This window comes from Lepidochelys kempii, chromosome 4 (genome assembly GCF_965140285.1).
Source record: "Lepidochelys kempii isolate rLepKem1 chromosome 4, rLepKem1.hap1, whole genome shotgun sequence".
Classification (NCBI taxonomy): Eukaryota; Metazoa; Chordata; order Testudines; family Cheloniidae; genus Lepidochelys; species Lepidochelys kempii.
The window spans coordinates 52,830,082-52,853,394 of record NC_136383.1 but is presented as its reverse complement, the minus strand read 5'-3'; the positions used below and the strand labels follow the sequence as shown (position 1 = coordinate 52,853,394).

The 23,313-nt window shown below is 43.7% G+C and overlaps 1 protein-coding gene across 1 annotated transcript in view; it reads right to left on the bottom strand.

The window, feature by feature from the left end:
- The window catches only part of SMARCA5 (SNF2 related chromatin remodeling ATPase 5), a 44,584-nt gene extending 22,026 nt beyond the window's left edge, over window positions 1–22,558 (bottom strand). The window contains exons 1-11 of the mRNA XM_073341228.2: window positions 22,173–22,558; window positions 18,698–18,772; window positions 16,373–16,539; window positions 15,345–15,445; window positions 13,647–13,747; window positions 12,429–12,608; window positions 8,290–8,445; window positions 8,068–8,199; window positions 6,740–6,808; window positions 4,632–4,741; window positions 4,080–4,306 (exon numbers count right to left, since the gene is read on the bottom strand). Coding sequence (XP_073197329.1) covers window positions 4,080–4,306; window positions 4,632–4,741; window positions 6,740–6,808; window positions 8,068–8,199; window positions 8,290–8,445; window positions 12,429–12,608; window positions 13,647–13,747; window positions 15,345–15,445; window positions 16,373–16,539; window positions 18,698–18,772; window positions 22,173–22,307 — 1,453 coding nt within the window. The 5' untranslated portion in view covers window positions 22,308–22,558. The remainder of the gene's footprint in view (window positions 1–4,079; window positions 4,307–4,631; window positions 4,742–6,739; window positions 6,809–8,067; window positions 8,200–8,289; window positions 8,446–12,428; window positions 12,609–13,646; window positions 13,748–15,344; window positions 15,446–16,372; window positions 16,540–18,697; window positions 18,773–22,172) is intronic.
- Between the last annotated feature and the right edge of the window lie 755 nt (window positions 22,559–23,313).

Genomic DNA, 23,313 nt, shown 5'->3' with positions numbered 1-23,313 from the left:
TGTCTGGGATGAGGAGGGTAGAACCGTTGTTGAAGCTTGAAATGTTTTGCTGGGGTATGCATCCCCAGCAACTTCATCATTGCCAGAGTCCTTTAAGCTGTGCACTTAAAATCAGTCTGGTCTGAGAATAACTCTGTGCCCCGGAAGGTCCAGCAGGGTTTGCTGCACTTCTGGAGGTAGACCAGACGCCTGCAGCTATGCACCCATGCACCCCTTCTCATGGCTCGACCAGACGAAACTGTGTGAGTGGCAGAGTCCACCGCATCAAGAAAAGCTTGAAGGGAGGTCCTTGCCACTGATTTCCTTCTTCAATGATAGCCTTAAATTCGGCTCTGGAGTCTGATGGTATAAGCTCCTTAAACTTAAACACCGAGGCCCACGAGTTGAAATTATATCTGCTAAGGATAGCTTGTTGACTAGCTATCCTCAGCTGTAGGCCCCCAGTAAAATAGACCTTCCTACCAAATAGGTCTAACCTTTTTGGCTCCTTTGATTTTGGAGTCAGCCCCTGTTGCCCGTCTCTCTCTCTCTCTCTCACATCAACAGTGGTGACCACCAGGGAACACGGCTGCTGCTGAGGAAACAAGTACTCCTATCCCTTGGACGGGACAAAGTACTTGCATTCGACGCCCCTTGCAGTTGGGCGGGGAGGGGGAGAATGGATGCCAGGGTCTGCCAGAGCATTTTTACATTGTCTGTAGAGCTTTAATTGGGCAGAGCAACCCTGGGCAGGCCCTCTGGTGTTAGGATATCAACCATAGGGTTTGATAACCTCCCCTGCCTGCAACCCCATGTTGCAGGCGATCCTGCACAGGAGGTCCTGGTATGCCCTATGATCTATCGGTGGAGGTCCAGAAGCCAAGGCCCCTGCCACTGCCTCATCGGGGATGAGGATGATGAGGCTAGGAGTGGCACGGGGTCCTCTTGTCCCTCAAACTCTCTGGCCTCCTCCTGTTTGATATCTGGGCCCTGTGGGCTGACCCACATTGCAACCGTAGCCTGGTCCGCAATCGATATGGTCACCGTGGCAACCTCTGATGACCTGGGCCACCGGCTCACAGAAAGTAGCAGTCTCTGATCCCTTAGGGGCTGGGCGATCCCTAGGTGGTGGGGGTGGCTCTGGTTTCAGAGACAACCGAACAAGAGTCCCTGGAGAACAAATCCTGGACCTGGCAATAAGCCCGGGGGTCCAAAAGGCCCATTGCAGCTGAGGCTGCCAGTGCGGAGGCCAAGCCACAGGTGTCTTGCTCCTACGTCTGTGGGAACAGCGCCCACTGTGGCAGCAGTGGAATGATTCCGCATCTGAGTCCAACGACCCCGATCTGGACCTGGACGAGCATGGCAGCACCAACCAGTATTGCACAGGGGATCAGTGCCAATGTCCCCGCATCGGGGATCGCCGATGGGCAGCACCAGGGAGAAGTGTAAGGGGTCCCGAGATGGCTGCCAGTGCCTGGGAGATGGCGAGCGGGAGCGGCGCCAAGGACAACGGCACTGTACAGGAGGAGAATGCCGCATCATAGCTGGTTTCCCTGTAGATGGTGCCAGGCGTGGAGGTAAAGGGGGCTGGTCCCTGACCACCAGGAGTTGCGGTGCCATCAGTTCACAACTCCCTGTCAGCTTTGAAAGTGTCCGGGGAGGAGGGTAACTTCAATTCCTCCACCTGGCACTGCCTGTCTGAGGGAGTTACTGGGCACCAGACTCAACATTCCCCCGTCAGGGAACCAAAATCAACAGTGCTGACTCTTGACCCTTGGGTACAGAGTGCTCCTTCCCAGGACGCACTGCTGATGCACCCAGAGGGTGAGACACCTTCGGCTTCTGTGAGTGGCCTCTGTCAGTTTTCTTCCCCGGTACTGACAAGTGCGAACGGTGCCAGGTAGTCTGGAGAGCTGGAGAGCAGTGCCGAGGATCTCTGGACTCTGTTCTCACTGCGGTATTGTGCACCAAGGCCAGAGTGCTGCGCACTGATTAGCTCAGCGCCAGGACCCCAGGCTCAGAGGCAGGTTGAGGACAAAGAGAGGACTCCATCAAAAGCTGTTTGAGATGGAAGTCCCGCTCTTTTTTCATCCTGGGTGGAAAGGACCTGCAGATTTTGCACCTGTCTGTTTGGTGCTCTTCCCCCAGACACTTCAGGCATACATCGTGGGGGTCACCTGTTGACATGGGCTTACTGCAGGTCCCACACAGTTTAAACACTTGATCCCGAGGGAAGGTAATGGATAGGGTGAAACCCCGGGCCCTAACTCTAAATTACGCTAAACTAAGAAGTGAAACCTATGCTAAACTATAGACCTAACCAACAAGCTAAGGGAAGAACTCGTGAGGCAAGTGAATGCTATTTCAATGACCGTCACCAGCAGTAAGAAGGAACTGAAGGGTGGGTCGGGTCGGCAGGATCATATATTGACCGCCATAAAGGCGCCATTCCAGGAGGCTCCATGACTGACCCGACAGGTGCTGCTAAGGGAAAAATTTTAGACAGTTGTACATGCGACGTGTGCACACCTGATTGGAACTGATGTGAACAAACACTCGAAGAACCACCTCATTTAATATGGAACAACAGAAATACATATATAATGCTGACCTGCAATAGTCAGATATTGCTATTCAATATTTTACTCAATAAATGTCCATAGCATTATCATAGACATATCAATATTGTTTAAAAATTCTTCATCCTTAATGTGAAAATGATATTGATCCATTACTGCAAGTTCTATACAAGGACAACTTAAAACACAAAGGCACACACTAAATAAGGATTTCAATAGAAACCACCACTGATTCACCTTTTCATTAAAAAAGTGTAATTAAAATCAAGCCATTCCCCCCATACCCTTGTGCAAATACTTGAAAATTAAAATTTAAAGATGAACTGAGCAATTTGGGACATTAAAGCATTTAACAAGTATGAAGATTTAAACACATTTTTAAAATAAATCCTCTGAGAGGCAAGTACCCACTTGAATGCTGGTCTTGGTAAGTAAGTCCAGAATGTGCTCTACTGCAACACAACAGAACTGCAAACTCCCTATCCTGTTTATGGTGTTCATAAATGGCAAAAAAAATTGCCACCATTATTTCTTCCATGTTCAGTTAGTTATGATGCTTACCCTTTACACTGGATAAATACCTATTCACTGCAATCCATTTTTAGTTAATCCAGATAATTTTTTCTAGGACTAAAGGCAACGGTCACATGACAGCTGAAAATGAAACAGTATATAGCAACAAGCCTCATAAGCAAAAAATGCCAACACTATCATTTTGATTTGTTAACTCCTATCTCCTGTCTTATGGCATCCATCACTATAGTGTCTGAATATCTCCCAAGGGATAAAGAAAAAATACAGGCCAAAGGACTAAGCCTAGGTTTACTTCCTATTACCTATGGCTGTTTTTTCTTTAACATCTTCCCTTGCCCCTAAGTTTTCTACTGTCTCCTCCTTTGCTGTGCTTAGGTCTGTCTGTAAAAACATTAACTGAATTAGTAAATTTTACGCTTTGTTCTGAAGGAAGGAATATCTGTAGTGAATCTGAGCTCCTGCAGTAATGAATTCCAGAGCCTTTACCCTGTTGCCAAGAAAGCATAGTTCCCCCACTTTCACAAGCTTCCCCTTGAATTTCATATGTCCTGAGAATGTTGCCATTAAGGGAGACTGACATGCTCCAAGGTACCTTGGAACAATTCCATAGAGGGCCTTGAAGGTTAACACCAAGGTTTTGAATATGATCTGGTATCTTATAGAGAGCCAGTATAGTTAGCAGAACTCCACAGTGATGTGCTTTTGGCACCAGTTGCTGAGAAAACAGGTTACTACATTCAGGACCAACTGAAGCTTCAGTGGCCCCCACTTAACTGAAGAACAGATTTCAAAGTCCTGATCCTGATCTATAAAACCTTTAATGGATTGTGATCCAATTACCTATGAGGCCACCCTACCCTCCACAACATCTATGATCTACAGAGAAAATACATCTGGAGATTAAATTCCATCTATTAAAATCAAATGACTCAGACAAGAAATCAGACAAATGATTCAAACAAATCAGGAAAGAAATAGGAGTCATACCTTGTTCTTTCAACTTTGGTAGCAATTTGTCCAATACCACCATTTTGCCACTGTTGGTAACCAAATGCATATCTGTTGTGTAAGGTGGACCAGGTTCTGCTCCATCAAAGAGGTAAGGATGATTGCAACATTTTCGCAATTGCATCAGGATGTTCAACAGTCTCATTTTGTCCAACTTCCCAGCAGAGTTCAATATATCTATATCCTTCATTAAGATTCGTGTATACCTATAATTGAAAGTGATACTTAAATTATGTAAAGGCCCTCTTATTGTATAAGTTATAAAGCAAGAATTCAAAAGCAGACCTTCCCCCATTCCATAAGAAGAGCTCACTGATGACTGCATAAACAGCAACTTAGCTATTAGGTAAAGCTATCACAAGGAAACACATTAAATTCCTCCCAGCTGGTTGCATCATAAGCAATTAAATCAGGTTCTGCACAATACAACAGCATTTTTCTGCAGAAGTTGTAGTTTAATTAGTTCAGTTGTAGACAGCAGATTTCTAGTCAGCTTTAACAGTAGTACAGACAAATGCCTGAATTACTTACCATTCTCTTTGCATTTTGCTTAGACCCACATAAATTTTAACTTCCTTCTTTGGAGGCAAACTCTTTTCTACATCAGCTTTAATACGGCGTAGGAGGAATGGCCTTAGCACCTGGAGAAGATTGAATGTTTAAACTGAGTTTCAAATAAAGCAAGAAATTAAAGTCTTTCATGTTTCTTATTTCCTAGACAAGCAAGAGCTATCAATAAAATAGAGAAGATTCACTGAATACATTTCTGAAAACGAATCCATTGGTACTTTAAAGCCATGTTTCATTGAAATTCTAGGAGGAACAAACTCCAGAACATAACTAGGTCCTCTAGAAAAATGATTAACACATAGACAGCTATCTTCCAGAGGAACACGTTTGAGTTTCCTCTGAAGGATCCAAACCAGACCATCTTGAGAGCCACAGGGAGAAAAGGAAGAAATACTAGCATGGTTAGTACCAGTATTGCTATGATCCAAATGCCCCACCTCTGTTTTTGTTATCAAGCATGGCAAGCAGTAACAGATAACCAAGCTGCATTAGGATGCCCCACAAATCAAAGTGGCATCACTGATATGAAAAGCTGCTGGAGATGCCCACACTCATTTTTGCCCATCAAGCCCTAACTCTCTCAGAGATGATCTCACAAGAATTTTGTTTTGTCGTTGTCCCCCGACTCCCGCCGAGTGGTATGAGTTATCTGTGCCAGACAAGATGAGTAGGAACACCTTACTTTTCTGAATTTTCTTCACATTTTAGTGTTTCTGGTACTTTCAATGTATATGATTCAAGCTGGAAAAAGATTTAGATTCACCAGTTTCAGTTTCTTTAGGGTCAGTTTCATATTCTGGTTTCTCATGCACTTACATTACAACTCAAAATGGGTGAAATTTTTTTGTCAAATCTGTCTTGACAAAAAAAATGATTTTTCAATTAAATAAAAATGTTTCACAAGTGGCTGTTTTCCATAGAAAATTGTTTGCCTGCCAAAAATAAAATACTTCAGTTCAGATATGCCCCCATAGTGCCTCATACTACCTATAGTTGGTTGTCTAATGTCTCTATTTCCTCCCTAGCTGGATGTCATGTCCCACGCTGCACTGCAGCCATGGGACATCATAATGCATCACCTACCCTCATCAAAAGGGGAGACTGATGCACCATGGGAGAGTTAGTAAGAACAGAGAGCCAGGCCTACAGAGGAGAATAGTATCATAAGAATATGGGAGTTGTGCTTTGAACATATAAAATGCTAAGGACCTGATTTTTCAGAATGATAGGGATCTCAAATTATACACCCAGAATTACAGGATACTTTTGACTATAATCTGTCTGTACCTTAGTTCCCCATCTGCAAAATATGGCTAATACTCCCACATCTCACAGGGATGTTGTGAAAATACATTTACCAATATTTATGAAGCACTCAGATACTATAGAGATAAGTGCCATACAAAAGCGAGAGGAAATGAATAAATTCTGTCTTCAGAACAGGGGTTTAGGAGAGTGTTCAGTAAATAAGGCATTGGGCCACATATTTGAACAGTGACAAGAAAACAAACTATTAAATAGCTGCTCATTAAATTAGCACCATCCATCCTGTGCACAGAATGAGGCAGGGGTTCTGTGGGAAAAAACAGTATGTGATCTTCTAACTAAAGACTGTATCACAATATATATGCACAAGGGAACTCAATTAAAGCCGTACAGACAACCTTAATTCAAGCATTTCCTAATATGAATGCTTGACTTTGCAATCTTAATAATAATCTTTTAACATGGGGGGTGGGGTTGAACACACACAATACCTGTTTATATTGGAATTTGTATACCTTTTTCAAAATGTAAGATCTGGGCTTAAAGCTATTCAACCAGGCCTATTTAAGAACGAAATACATCCTTTGCATCACTGAAGTCAGGATGCAATTATTCTGAAAAATAGTCTAAAAGTCTAGTATATGTTTTGGAATAAGGATATTTTCTTTAATGTTCTATGAGCAAAGACATCAGAAAAGTCTTTGGAACAAGTGGACTGGTTAATGACATAATACTCATTCAACATTATATGAACGTGACACACACAAAACAAAAAACACACCAAAAAAAAAACACCACCTTACCATGTGGAGACGTTCCACCAGCTTTTGATCTCCAAGACAGTTATTTGTATCAAACCATGAATCGAAGTCCTATATTAATAAAATGTTTTATATATAGAAATCATTTTATTACACCAAGAAAGTTAATCTACTGCAATAAAGAAAGTAGTTCACCACATGACCGTTACAAATTCAATTTAAATTTCACAATGTCAGTAATTAAGTATACTGATATGTAATCAGCTATAATAATATAAGCACATTTATACTAGATACGACTGAATCCCCCCCCAAGAGGTTGTACTGCTTTAACTATGTCAGTAATATGGTTATAGCAGTACAAAAACTGTATAACTCACCCTTAAGTTACAATGCTGATTTTTTGACACTATACTTATTTCCACACCCTGTCCACAAAAACAGGATGACTTCACAACAGAAGCTGATATAGGAGGAAGACAGTTTGTTCAAAATCAAAGAAGAGAAAAATACAGAAAGCAAACAGCCAAGTAAGTTGCTTTTGGAATCAAAGTGCTGTTTCTTGTTTGCTCCAATATGAAGGTCATTTTTTCTCATGGTCATTATGGAAGACCTCGGTACACTCATAGTAACATTTAATGTACCAGCTCTTTTCTGCTGAAGGGAGCAACCACAGTCAGATCTTCTATAGTAAGAATATCACTATCCGCTCTGGCTGGATGCCACTGAGCATTTGATGGATGGAAAAGGTGGGAAGCTATGCACGCTACCTGAATACATTGCAAAGCTTCTTCTCCCACAGGGGCTAAAGCCCAATTCAGCTAAGTACTTAAGCAAAAGCACATAACCTTAAGCAAAACAACCTTACTGAATCTGGACTTAAATACACTGCCTTTGCAGCACCATCAGATGTGAGCACAAGGCACTCAAGCCTGGCAGTGAATGCACTACACAATTGCATTGGCTTTCCCAACTCATATGGAATCAAAATCTTGCTAACTAAATTTCAAGATGTGAAGACTAAATAACAAAATGATTCTTAAAATTTGATTAGATAATAAAAGTTAGTCATTTAAGATACCACAGTACAGAATCCTTCTTTAAAAATCATCAGCATGAAAATGAGTATCAAATCGCAGTGACTGAAACACCCACTGTGTGTGCTAAGTGGACAATAATGTTTAAAACAACTTACAGTGGACAATATACTGGATTAATTCATCTACATACTATACCTTTCAACAACCAGAAATGAATGGACTGTCAGTCACAACATAATTAACCAGCTCTATTAAAGTTATTTGTATTTCTCTCAAGTCAGCAGATTAAAAATTAAATAAACTCAGTTAAAGAAAAATAAAAAACATTACATCAGCTGAGTTAAAGACATCTGGCAAAAGAAAGTTGAGAAGTGCCCAGAGTTCATGTAAATTGTTCTGAAGTGGAGTTCCAGTTAACAGCAGCCGATTTGTCGTCTTGAATTCCCTCACAATTTCTGACAACTGAAAAAGATCAAGACAATTATCAAGACTGTATTATTGTAAAGATCTGTAATCTATGCAAATGTCTACTTTGAGTAAATTCTAAATTACCTTTGATTTTTCATTTTTGATCCTGTGGGCTTCATCTATAACTAGATATCTCCAGTTAAATTTTTTGAACACAGATTTCTCTTTAATGAGCATTTCATATGATGTTACACAGACATCCCATTCTCCTGGCAACAGTACATCTCGGACAAAGGCAGCCTGGTTAGAAAGAAAGAAAAAGAAAAACTTAGTTCTTGAAGATTAACTACCATATCTCATAACTAAATTAAATCAAATCAAAATATATTCTGTCTAGTGTTCAAAACAAAATTTCCCCCTCACATTGCAAAATTAGGGGTTAAAAATAAAATTCATTGTAGCCTCAATGCAACAGATGTGCTTTCTAGTCTTAGAGATTCACTAGACTGAACAAGTGCCAATATCTCATTTTTTAAGTGGGGAAGAAAAGTGAGCTTCAGATATCAGTCTTTACCAGAAGAGTAGGCGCAAAAGTTTTTGAATGGGTAAATTGTAAGGTTAAAAATCGTAAAGGAGCACTAACACCAGTAATGTTACAATATTTTCAAGTTGGATTAGAGCAATGGTCCCCAATCTGGGGTGTGCAGAGGAACATTCGGGGGAGCACCACCAAACTCCGCTCCTGGTCTCAACGCCGGCTACCAGCCCTGCACCCAGGGATCTGTGCTCCACTGTGGCTGCTGGCCTCGGCCCCTGCTCTGCTCCCACCCCACCCCCAGCTGTGGCCCCAGTCTCGGCCCCCTTACTCCTGTCCGCGTTCCCACCTCCTGGAACTGCGGTTATGCTCCTGGCTCTGGGGGTGGGTGCGGACAGAAGTAAGGGGAGGTGTGAGGTAAACAGTTTGGGGACCACTAGATTAGAGTATAACGGGTCTGGAGTATGTAAAGCAAATCCAAGCTGTGACTCCGCTAGGCTAATTTAAAAAAAAATGAGCTACTGAGTGCAGTCATCTAGGGACTACAATACAGCCCAACAGTGGAGAATTCAAAAAGAAAGGTTATTTATGTGACAATAACTGGGCTTCGAGATGTGTGGTCCCTATCCTCTAATCCACCACCAGTGTGCATGCTCTTGAGACCAGAAGATTCTCGCTACCAGCGTACATTAATCCATGCCTAGGCCCCTCTCCTCCTCGTGCTCTGAACCAAGGTCATGGTGGAGGAAGCACAGACCAGCTGCCTCTTTAGTACCTTCTGACCACAAAATAACCCTAGGATATGGCACCAAAGAACAGGGGAAGAATGGCGGGTAGCGGAATACAGATAGGGACCACACATCTTAAAGAACTCCAGTTACTCTAAGGTACATAATCTTTCTTCTTTGAGTGATAGTCCTGATCTGTATTCCACTGTGGGTGAGTTAACAAGTAGTATTCATTGAGTAGGAGGGTGCAAGGACCCATGCTGTACCAGCTTGCACTGGGGGCATAACATCTTGTGAACACAGCCCCATGTTGCCACTTTAAGGATTTCCAGGAGAGGGACTTCTCAAACTGACGCTATTGATGCAGACTGAGCTTTAAGTGAGTGAGCCCTCACACTCTTTAGGGGAGGAATTGCTGTTAACTCATAACAGAGCAACATGCAACCTGAAATTCAATCGGACAGTCTTTGGGATGAGATAGCTTCACATTCTGCAAAGGATACAAATAATCTAGATAATTTCCTAAAGGATTTAGACCTTTGCAGGTAGTGTCAACGCTCAACCGACATCCAGAGAGCAAAGCTTCCTATCCTCATTGATGACATACAGCTTTAGGAAGAAGACCGGTAAATTAATTCTGAGATCACCTTGGGGATGAAATTCGGGTGTAATCTCAGAGACACACTGTCCCTATGGAAGGCTGTGTAAAACAGATTAACCACAAGGGCTCCCAGCTCACCCACTCTTCTGGCTGTAGTGATAGCCTCCACAAATCAATAGGTGAGCTAAGGAACATATGTCTAAGGGTTCAAACAGAATCTTCATTAATGCTGATAGGACTAGACTGAGGTCCCAAGTCGGGATAGATTTCAATATCAGGGGAAAAGTTCTAACAATGTACCTGTCACAGAATGGGTAAGGATAGAGTGTTTGTCAACCAAAGGGAACAAATGCTGATACCTGCTATGTGCACACAGAGATAGCAAAGAGAAACACCTGAAGTCTTTGAGGACAGGAGATATTTTCAGGTGACAGGAATGTTGGAATCTTCTGGTGTTACCTGAAAGTATTGACACCAGACAGAAAATCATTTCTACTCTGAAATATAGCACATTCCTGTTTGACGCCTTCCTATTACTAAAGATATGCTCTTCTGAGCATGTCGTTTCTAGGTTTCTTGCCCATCCAAATACCAGGCTGTTAGGTGAAGGAAAGTTGGACTGGGATGTCTTTGTGCTGGGTCAATAGGTCCAGGAACAGCTGGATACGGATGCATAGACATGCTGACATTTGGAATGTCAGGAAACCAGAATGGTCTGGGCCATCTGGGACAATAAGCATCACCAAGGCTCCCACTTGCTTGATCTTTCTGAGGGCCCAGGGTAAGAGTGGAAGAGGTGTGAAGGCATATGTTAGTTGTTCCAACAATGGTAGTAGAAAAGAGTCTCCTCAGGATCCCTAACCTTGAGTCCCCCCAGAACAGTAGATTGGGCATTTCTTGTTCTCCTGACACACAGAGAGGTTCCAAGATAGGGGCCCCCATTGTTGAAATATGTTATGAACCACTGAATTATGTAGCTCCCATTCGCGGTCCCTGGAGAAGTGCCTCTTGAGGTTATCTCTGAGAGGTGCTCTGCCAAGAGAAAATACACCAGCTCCAAAGCGTGACTTCTTCTATACAAAGAAAGGGGGAGACCTTACTCCTTGTTTATTGATGCAGAACACTTGCCATTTCAGACATGATTTGGACATGCAAGGTTACAATAAATGGTATGAACCACTTGCAGGCTTCATGGACTACCCACAGCTCCAGGAGATTTCTGTGCAACTGGAATTTGGCGGGAGGGCGTCCATATACTTTGTGCTACATATTCACATTGAGCTTCCCATCCTTTGTAAGGAAGTAGCTGTGATCAATCTCTCTGTAGGTGGAGGAGGGTCAAAGGGAACCACATATACACACTACTTCCTTGTTCTCCCACCAGAAGAGGGAAACTTGCACTCTGTGGGGTGGCAAGACTAATTTGTCCAAACTGTTTACTCAGTATGTAAACTATCTGCATCGAACCCTGCAGACATCAAAGGCAAAGTCTTGTGAAGGGTGTCACAAGTACATGAAGCCATATGGCCTAAAAGGAGGAGGCAGGCATGAACAGACATCTGCGGGTGCAGCTGAGGTGGAGTGATGAGATTCTTATGAACTGGAATCTGTCCTGAGGTAGGTAAGCGTGGCACTAATACAGTCCAGGGTTGCCACAATAAAGTCTATAGTCCTTGGGGGAACTAAAATAGACTTTTCTACATTTGCTCAAGGTCCCCATGAGTGCAAGAGTGAGTAGGGAGCAGTTTGCTATCTGCACCTCTTTAGATTTTCCCATTAGTAACCAGTCACTGAGGTAGGGGAAACTGATGAGCCCAGGCAGCCGAAGTGGGCTGCCAGTATCATCTTTGTGAACACCCATAGCGATGTTGCATGGACGAAGAGGAGCACTCTGGTTTGGTAGTAGTCCTGACCTACAGTGAATCTCCAGAATCTTCTGTGTGTAGGATGGATGTCTATGCAGAAGTAGGCACCCTTCAAATCAAGAGCAGCAAACCAATCACCCTTGTTCAATGAGGAAATTAAAGAGGACAGGGAGTGCTTGAAATTACTTTTCTTTTTTTAAATTGATTTCAAATAATAGCATCCCTTTTAGGTCTTATATTGACCAACAAAAGTCCAAGTTACTGAATAGATTTGTATACTTTTATATGTTCATTTGTCAATTTTTGTTTGCTTGCAAAAAAAAAAAGGGGGTGTCATCTAGTATCTAATACAGAGCACTTCTGAGCCTAAGTTGAAAATTCTGTGGCGTCTACTTCTGGAAGCATTAGTCTTCCTCCTGAACAATCTACAGCAGCTACTTGTTGATTAGAAAACATAACAAGGTAGCAAGTTTATATGTTGGGTCTACCATATATAAACACTTTGGGGCAGGGGAGAAGAAAAATATGAATATGCAATAGTGTCTCATACTTACTCTTTGGTCTTTGTCACCTATCAAACAAACTGCTCGGAGTGTTGGTACCCATCTCTTGAACTCATTCATCCAGTTGTGTAAAGTGGATTTGGGAACTAATACCATGTGAGGGCCAGGAATATTTCTGTAGTGTTTCATGTACCCAAGAAGAGAAATCGTTTGCAGTGTCTTTCCAAGACCCTGTTAGAGGTTAAAATTTATTTCTATTATTAGTGGGGAAAGGCTCTCTTAAAAAAAAAAAAATGTCCTTAGCAACTCAGTGGTAAACTTTAAAAAAGCAGGTGAAAACAAAACTAGCAAAAATAAGAAATCCCAACAAACAGAGATCCTCAAGATACATTGAACTGACAGACAACTACTTTATTTTTAAAGCACACAGTGAAATAAAAAGCTTATGCTTACGCTCAGATAAATGTGTTAGTCGCTAAGGTGCCACAAGTACTCCTTTTCTTTTTGCGAATACAGACTAACATGGCTACTACTCTGAAACCAGTTAGAATTGTACTTCTACCATTTGATATAGAAAAACCCTTGACCTTATCAAGCCAGACAGTGCAGCACACCAGGTAGCACCCTATGAAATGTCCTATTGCTACAGTTCCCATTAGGGGAAGTGCTAATCTAGAGGAAACAGGCATTTTTGCAATCAAGTCAGCTAACCCTACTCACAACACTAAGTGTCCCACAAATTGTTCTCTACAGCAATGATGACTAGAGAGGGAGTGGGGGTTTTTCTCTCACTGTATTAGGGTTCTATAGTGACTGGGGCCCGAGGAAAAGGGCTTCCATCTGGTTCCCTGCAGCTGCCATTCTTTTTGCACCTTAAATGCTCCTTACCATGAGAACTTTCTGAATACCATTCAAAACAGTTGCAGCTTTAAAATAATATAAAGGGCCGTTTGTTCCATAAAACTAACTTTTTCTGGGTTTGGATTTCCTTGAGGTAGATAAGCACATCCAAGTGATTCTATTTCACGAAGGAAGCTGTTCGTTGACAGCTGTTGCAGTAATGTCATGCATGTAGTTTTAACAAAAATGTTGTGGTATGAATTAACCACATTTTACAAAAAAAAAATCATTCAAAGCATATCATAACAAGTAACATCTTGCATTTTATAATATAAACAGCTTTTTAAAAAAAATTAACTAGACCAAAATTTGATTACACTTCATGTCTCTTCTCCCCATACAGTCTCAACAAAAATTAGCAGCACTTACCATTTCATCTGCCAGGATACCATTGATGCCATTCTCATACAAAGAGATGAGCCAGTTCAACCCTCGGACCTGATAATCACGCAGTTTACCCCATTTTACATCTAAAAGTGAGGACATGCAAAAACAGATTAAAAGATTTGTAAAAATATATTTGAAGCCATCACAGCATTCCCTTATTGCTAACTGACAGTATATCTTATCTAAAGGTAGGAGAATGTGACAGTAATACTTTCCAGAGAGTAATTAGGACATTGCCAGCAGAGGCTGTGGCATTTCTTAATACACGTCTCTGAGCCTGAAGAGTGAAAACATAAGGAGCGTGTTTCCCTCAACATCACTAGATGTGGTAAAATTCTAATGTAATAATCTTAATTCGAATCTCAAACCCAAGCTGTAACCACCAAGCAATATCAGGTTAAAGTATATTATCTCTCCTCAAAATTTAAGATCAATCAATCAGTTAGATTAGACTGGTGCTAAATACGTAGTATGCATAATCTGAAAAATAAAACCCCACCACTGGCAAGTACTGTACCAGTATGTGTCATTCACAGTAAAATCACTCCAGCTGCTGCTCTGAATCTTTTGAATAGGAGTCAAACTACATTACAGTAGACTTCACTGTGCTACCAAGGAAAGCTACTTGCAGGCAGCACTGCTGTTAATGGAAATACTCTGGTGAGGACGCAGGAAGGAGAGAGTAGAGTCCTACTTTTCTACCCCCAGCTGCAGAGAAGAAAGTCCTGCATCTGCTGTTCATAGCAAAAGTTATTGAAATTACACAGTGCAAAAATTCCCTACTGAAGCACAGGTATCACATCTTCAGCATAAATTATTTTGTTTTGCAGAATCAAAACTCATCTTAAAAAAGTAAATTTCCAGCCACATAGCAAGTTAAAAATTTAAACTGCCAGATCCTCAACAGATTCACGAATATCCAAAATCCAAACATTTGCAAATTTACAGTTTTCCATAAACTCAGTGGTTTCCAAACTGCAGGTCACGACCCAGTACTGGGTTGCAGAATGTAAGGCACTGGGTCGCAGCAGCTCCGGTCAGCACTGTCGACTGGGCTGTTAAAAGTCCCGTCGGTGGTGCTGCCTGGCTAAGGCAGGCTAGTTCCTACCTGTTCTGACGCTGCGCCCTAGAAGCGGCCAGCAGCAGGTCCGGCTCCTCCTCCATGGGAGGCGGCTATGGGGCTCTGTGCACTGCCCCTCACCCCAAGCACTGGCGTCACACTCCCACTGGCCGGGAGCTGAGAGGGCGGGCAGTGCCTGAGGGCGAGAGCCACATGGAGCTGCTTGCACACCTCCAGCTATGATCCGGACCTGCTGCTGGCTGCTTCCGGGGTGCAGCATAATCCGCAGTGGCGGGACAGGCAGGAAACCTGCTTTAGCATCCCCGCTGCGCCGCTGACCAGAAGCCGCCCGAGGTAAGCCCACACCCCAACCCTCTGCCCTAGCACTGAGCACCCCCCGCGCCACCCACACACACACCCCTAGCTCCACTGGGCCACGGGCATCAATAATTTTCTTCAATTGGGTATTCAGAAAAAAAGATTTCTGAATCACTGTTCTAGATTATGGGGATCTTGCAGGAAAGACACGCTTCTCAGGAATGCAAGAATACTAGAAATAGAAGAATTGTAGGGTCCACTGAGATTTTACCAAGAACAAAGAATGAAAGAGCAAACCATACATGATGGAGAATCTTCGAATCGAGTGCATACATTAGTTGCCTTGGAGCTTTCTGTCAATAGCTCCTCATCTTCTTCCTGTTCTGTTCTACGATGTCGATAGCTAAAAGATCAAAAGTAAAATATAAAACAAATTTCAAACTAGATTGAGAAGACACCAGACTGCTCCATAATAAAATCTTGATACCATTCTTGATAAAGGTAAACAAGAGAGGTCTGAAGAAACTTGCAGACTGATTTCTTATAAACATTTGCAATATGCTTTGTAAGACCATGCTGTGGATAATTACTCTTTCCACAGCATGGTCTTACATGCTCATCTACTGTTTTGTGTCACTATGTTTGCTGATTTATGTTGATTGGAGTATTTAGTGCTGTGCTGACAGCTCGACTTCCAGCTGCATTTACCTATGTGTAGAAGAAATATTCTCTCTCCTTCTGTTACTACCAGGGCTCCAATACAAGGGTAGGGAGCAAAATGCTTGGAGAAGGGCAAAAATGCAAAGACTATAGGAAGGATGCTAACATTATCCTCTAACAGGGAGGTTGTACTTTTAACAGGCAGTTTCTAAGCTTCTGCAAAGCTTCTCAGAGGCAACTGCTCTGGAGCTCTCTTTCAGGAGTTAGAAAAATATCTACAACTTTATAAACGGCAATAAAAGCAAAAACAAAATATATTTCTTGTTAGCATTTTGGTTCCCCTACAAAATTCAGTACACGTGGATTCCTCAAGAGCCGTTAAATTTATTCCCCACCACCACCTTCTTTCTTCATTCACTTCATCACCGCAAAAATTATTTGGATTCTGACCGAAGTTCAATTTATAAACAGCCGTGGTTATTTTGCAAAATGACTCTCCATTTTATAATGCTGTATGGGTGTCTAAAAAACAAAGCCAAAACATCAGCAATTTTGAGAAGATAAAGCAAAATACCCTCCAGCATCACTCATCTTTTAAAGGAAGCTCCTAATCTGCAAAAAAATACAGAAACATACTGCAGGCATAACTAGAAGAAGAGGTATTACTTACTCGCCAACTGACAGCAGATTCTGTTTCTCATCCTTTTTTATTCGTGGACGTCCTGGTTTCATTTTCAAAGGTGAAGTTGGAGTCTTTTGAGCAGCAGGCTGAATGAAATGAGCAAACAGCTCAGTCTGCTTTAACAGATACTCAAATCTGTTTGCTCTGTCTGTTTGCTGTTGATATAATGAAAAGCAAGTCACTTGAGCAAGTGAGACATTACAATATGCTCATATTATAAAAATTTAGAATCTATTTACAATGAATGGCTTAGAATGATTCAAATTCTATTCTTTAAAATAGGTAGCTACAAAAGTTAATGGCTGTGAAATGGATTTGAGCCCATCAAACGAGAGCCCATCAAATATCCCAGAATAAGTCTAGGCCAAGGTCACAGAGGACACCTGAATAAGATTGAAATCTAACTTTGAGACCAGGAAGCTCCAAAATACAAATTGCTATGTCCAAGACTGAAGAAACCCCTGTATATGAGAAGTCTGGTTTATTATGGTGAAGCACCAGTAGGGCAAAGACAACCTTTTTGTAAGTAAACTAATGTAGTGTTGTCAGTGTGCAGACTCACAAAGTCTTAGTGCAACCGCTGTCCATAATTTTGGCAGGAAACAGCAGTATTAAACTGACAAAGATCCTTAATTTTCAATGTTAATAATTCAGTACCACAAGGGAAGCAGTGAACTGAGAACATCCACTTCAGTTTCACGCTTCCGCAGCTTAGTAAAGCTATAAGCAGACACAGGTACTTGAGTTATTAATAGGAAGGATGTAAAAAAGGAAATTTTGACAGGAGAGTAGATAGGGTGGTGGATGGCCTCATTCCCTACATACCAGCCAGAGTTTGACAGAAGATCATCCATTAACTTGTTATGAATGCTAGTGATATCCCCTCTTAAAGCAGCCAGTGACATTCCCTTTTAAAGCGGGGGGGGGGGGAGGGGAAAGAGAGGGCAGGTCTTCACAGCAGTATTGCCCTTACACCTCAGTTCTTCTATATCAGGTTCTGATGTCTAGTACATTTTGCAAGCCCTGGATTAAGTCACCAACCCAAGGTCACACTATGACTCAGAGTCAGGATTAGAACTCAGAATTTCCTGCCTCCCAGTCTAGTACGCTAGTCCACTAAATCATGCTACTTCAGAAGACTCTACCTACTTTGAAGCCTTCCCATCTCAAATCTATTTTGCCTGGTAATTAATACAACTTCAGAGAACTTTCAGCACCAACACAGAGCCTTCTGGTGCATAGCTTTTTGTTCTTCCCTCACACTACAACTACCTCTCTTTTACTGTATAGGGCAGTGGTCCCCAAACTTTTTATGGCCACACCCTCCTTACCCCTGTTGCTCGCTGCCCCCCGCTCCCGTCAGGGGGCAGGGCTGGAGCAGGGAGCAAAGCTGCAGCCAAGGGCTGAGGGTTGCAGGAGAGTGTGAAGCCACAGCCAAGTGCTGAGGCTGCAACACAGCTGGGAGCAGGGCTGGGTGGCACTCCCTCCCCACCCCCCATATGGGCTGGCCCAGCCCTGCCCCCCCAAAGTTCCTCCACACCACTCTAGGGGTGTGGCACCCCACAGTTTGGGGACAACTGGTATAGGGCTATAGCATTTGAAGTAAAAAATGTAAGATAGTAAACTTTTTTCCTAGAGCAGGAAAATAAAGGCCGTGGTCATTAGACTTTATCTGACCCTATATTTTAAGAAAGTTATGGAGTAATTCTATGGGGTTTTGATTTAAGATACTGATGGGCTTCCTCAGACCAGATACAAGTTCCTGTTTCAGAGGGTGAATGATTATTTCTCAACTTCTCTTAAGGTGGCCTGAGTCCTTTGCACGACCAGGCACAACTGCCTCAAGAGTCTATAGACACAGCTCTGAACTAGCCAGAGGATGCATAACATATGCGAAGTGTTCCCTCCCTCCAGAAGCTCAATACATCACCACCATTCCACTCCCAACACAAGTGGAAAGAATCAAGGTCTGAACAATGTGTCACAAGGCAGATCTTCACATTACACCACTCCTTGTAAACAGTACCCCCAAAATCCTAGGACATCTCACTTCATTTAGACCACTAAAAATTGCAGAAGCTTGTACCATGTCAAGGTGTGTGGGAAAATAAGGGAGAAGTAGAGGACAAAATATGAAGAGGAAGCAGCCTACAAATCTCAAAATGAGGATTTCTGCAGAATTGCCTAGTCAGAGTACCAGGAAACAAGTTAAGACGTCTCAAATAAAAGCAAGAAATTAACTTTTCTATAAAAAGCAATTACATCAATAGTGGCTATTTGTACCATATTGCACATGTGCTCAAAATTACCAACCATTTTCTCTTCATATGTAGGATCTGGTTCCTGGATTTCTTTTTGTTTTCCTGGTGATGCATCATCAAAAGCTTCCTAGGAGGGAAAAAAATTAAATACAAATTGAACTCTCCTTTATAAAGATATCCAGCCTTGCGCAGAAATCATCTTATTTTATTCATATTACCATTTATCCAGAGGATGAAACCTCTATCTCAATTCCTTGATACATTCAAACCAAGATCAATTTTCCTTACCAAGAATTGCACTGTTTTAATTTTAGTTTTGACCTAGTGGCAGGGTGGTAAATTAATAAGGAGGTGCTATTTGATTTTCTTTTGCCTACCAAACCAACTAATTATCACTGATGATTAGATTTGGGACAGAAAAACAAGTCTCCATTCAGTAATTTGATTCCACCCCACACACATTTCCCTTTTTGGAAAGGGGGGGGGCTGGAACGCGAAGGTATTTTCTTTGACTACCCTTTCAGATAGGGAATAAATAAAAATCCCATTCTCCCCTCTGGCAATAAAGTACTCTGTTTCATCTCCATAACCCCATCACACAAGTGCATCTCCATTAACAATTTACAAGTTTCACTCTGCTTCTGGTGCTAGGAACAGAGGCACTGTGTAGTGGAAGTGGAAATACTACTGGCATGATCCTCCCCCATGCAACTGTCCTGAGGGAGCATTTTACAACATATGTTCTGAAGGAGGTTGGGGAAGAGAATGAGATATCTACAGACAATTACCATCCACCATCTGTTTAGAATAGATGGCCTATGCAAAAAGTTATTTACCTCACTTCAGTACCTAGTGGCCAGTGGGTAATGGACAAGTAATATCAAAACAGAACAGGCAGGAACATGCACAAAGCAAAGGATGGAAAAGAAAGAAGAGAGACATAAAAAGGAGACATAGTAAGTACTATGCCAAGGCAAGACTTATCAAAAGGGGATATGAAAGTGTAAAAGCAGAATTTTAATTTGCCAGTAAAGAGGGAAGGATCCAACAGAAAAGAGGTGGAAAATTCACTGCACTAAGGCAGAAGTTCTCAACCTTTTCTATATCAGACTGTGCTGCCCATCTAGCCAGGGTCTACTTGAAACCCTCTCCTGCTTTTTGCTAAGAGACAAGGAGAACTGTTGTGAACCCTGCACAGGAGACAGACACTTTTGACAAGTTATTCACATAAATCTATATACACACAAATGATTACATTGTACAACTTTAAAAAGACAATGAATGGGCAGCAACTGTAGACTGAATTTAGGACAAGTATTTTCCTCTTAACATGCCAATAAGATTTTGAAACCAGGAGTTCATAAAATAGTCAAGACATCATTAGACACTTCTTCAACCAAGTTTGAATTCACGTAATGCTTGAAGTTTTGTAAATAAATCAGCTGTTCTTTTTTCCTCTTTTGAACATTTATTTCATTATATGTTGCTGGCCTCCTCTGTATAAGAAGGAACTACATGAACAAAAATTCTCAGATGAAAATTACCTAATTATGGCATGTTTCCCAAAATGGAAGCTGTACTTTCTATCCAAAGAAGTGTCATTGCTCTTCATGGCTTCCTAGGATGTGTCTACATTAGCATTTTTCCTTCAAGTCTCCTACCACTGATAGCAACAAGATTCCCTGCCCACCAACATTTTTAATCACCATAACTCCTCTAACCCTTAGAACACCAGCAGCTGGTCTACCCTAGCTTTTTCACCATTGTTACTAATAGAAGAGTTACATCAGTAGTGGTGCAATGGTGGGAGATTAAAAAAAATGCTAGCGCAGACAAGACCCTAGTAGCTCTTCATATAGGATGAAGGAAGTGAGTTTATGGCTGGGATCTGATTGCCTTTTTGGCTAGTTAAGCAACCTCAGGGGGGGGAAAGAGCAAATCTGGTAACAACAGCTAAAGGCCTTTCGTTCTGAATCAACGTAAACGAATATGCTAGAGGAAGGAGGCAGAGCACTTATAAATCTTCATCAGGAAACCTTCCAATCCAGTTAAAAAAAGAAATACCAAATATAGTAGGTGTCAAGAAATAATTTTAAACAAACATCCAAAGTAGTCTGGTTTCTTCTTAATAGAACTATAACTATACAAAAGACAAAAACCACATACATCAAAAATCCTTGTTTAACAGCTTCCCACTTAGCTTTTACTTTTTTTTTAAACAGCCCTAACTCTGCGTTGCCTTACTTTTGTAGGTTTAAATAGTATTTATTACACCAATGCTTTAGTGATTTGTTCATCTAAAGAAGCTACTTAAAAATATGTAATTTGCAAACTAGTCAGATTACGTAGGTTGACTATAAAGAATGATTCAAAACATGAAATGTTCAGCAATAAAAAAAACAAACTGGTGTCCATGTATGGCTAAAGAAACAAATGCTGTTTCAAAACAATTATCTCTAGGCATTAGTTCAAATCCCAGGTTTTCCTAAACCCTGGAAATTTCTGGATTAGGCACGCGTTGCCAAAATAAGACATTTCAGATAACAGAAAATGCCACTGATTTATAAAACATTGCTAAATGTACTCCATTTTTCCCTAATTTAAAGAGAAAACATAGCTAAACATAAGTCTTTGTTGGGATGCTCACTTTGGAAGAGAGAACGAATGAGTTCAACTGTTAAGGTGGGAGGATTTCAGTGTGCCTTCAAAATCCATATTTCAGATTAATTTTTTAAAATCATCAGTTAGTCAAAGTGCATCCCGTCGATATTTCTTGGTGTTCTCATCTTTCTAGAAGTTTGTAGTACACCAACAATGAGCGAGGGGGAGGGGACCTCCTGTTTGAATGGATTGATGTACACAGCGCCCACCGAACTGACAGGCCGGGCAATGAACAGAAAAAGAGCAACAACGCTGAAGGGAAGTTGAGAGGGAGGAGATTCTACTTTCTGCTCGAAGCATTTGTAACAGCTGCTCTTTATGCCGCACAACAGCTACCCGCTTCCCAGCCCCTTGGTAACTCGAGAGACTCCCACAGCCCCTGCACACAAGGAGACGCAACGCGCGTTTCCTGACCCCCCACCCCATTCATTCCTGAACCCAGGGGAGGAAGGCGACGCGCACACGCTGTGCGGGGTAGGCGGCCAGCGAGGGAGGCATCTCCGCTGCCGCTCTGCGCCTCCTCACACACGCCGCTGAGGGCTCCTCATCCGCCCGCCCGCTCTATTGTCTCTGCCCCACGCGGCTCCCGCACCCAACCCTCGTGGCACGGCGCGACGGGCGGCGGGTAGAAAGGGGCTCGGGCACCGGCTACCGCGTGGCGCTACGAACGGACCGGGGGGGGCTCTGCCCGGCTCATTCCCGCCCCGGGCCCCTTCTCCCCAAGTGGAGGGCAGAGGGGCCCCGAGTGTCCGGAGGGGACCGCTGGGGCCGGAGCAGGAGAACCCCGGAGTGAGAATCGGGGCACCACCGCCCAGGGCGGTCTCTCCTCGCTCACACTCCTATTCCTGGGGGACGGGGGTCCTCACCTCCCTGTCAGCGTCGCCCGCGGCGGGGGGTGGTGCCCCCGCGGCCTCGCTGCCGTTGTTAGTGGTTGCGGGAGGCGCGGTGCTGGCGGGGGGCAGGGTCTCATCGGGCGGCGGCTCCTGCTGCCCGGCGGACATGATCCCGGTGCGCCCGCCCCGCAGACAATGCCGGGCCGGGACCCCGCTCCCGCTGCGCCGGTTGGGCGGGGGGGAGGAGCGACCCTTCACACAGCTGCTGGAGGGGGTGGGGGGGCGCCGCTCACAGACTCCGCGCTGAGGCCCCCCGTCACTGCTGCCGCCCCGGCTTTCTCAGCGCGCTCCCACCAACCAGGAACCAACCCAGCCGGCTTCCAGCTCTCGCGACAACTCTAGCAGGGAGCGAACGGACCTGCGCAGCCAACACTTCCCCAGTTGGGCAACTCCCGCACCCCCGCCAACCCACGCGGTGCTGCTACTACTACGAGTCTCCTACGAAAAAGGGGGCGGGGCTGCGCTCGCGCGAGGATTTAGGTCGGGACAACCGCAGGCTTCTTGCGTCACTGCTTCCCCCCCTCCCCCACGCATAGGGTGGTGTAAAAGGAGCGGCGAGGCAGAGCCTGATGATGGAGCCCCGCCCCCATGGAGCGTCACACCTGGGGGGGTGGAGTGCGCGGGGAATGGAATAAAGGGGTTAGCCCAGGCCCCGCAGGGGGGTTAGGTCAGGCGCAGGGCCCGGGGGAGGGTGTATTTGCCGGCTGGTTTGCGCGTTTTGCCGGACCGCTGAGCAGGGCCGCGCAAAGCGTTAGGGGCCCAGAGCAGAACCTTCAACTGAGGGGGCGCCTCCATCCTTCTGAAGCGCCTGGCCCCTGGGACTCTCCACCCGTCCTCTCCCAGGCGGCTCCCTGCTTGTAAGCATCGCCCTTGAGTGATGGGTCTGTGCAGCTTCCTGTCCTGGCCCCAGGGCTGAGAGGGGCCGGTTTCACCTGGCCTCCTGCACCCAGCGCGCACCTTGGCTAGAGCGGTGCAGCGCCCGACGCCCCAGCTTGCAATGCTCCTCGCACCCTGCTGCCCAGCGCACCCTGCCTGATGTTGTTCCACAGATTGGGGGACCCCCCCCTTTCAAACACGGGGCCTGGGCCAAACTGCCCCTTGTGCATTCTCCCCC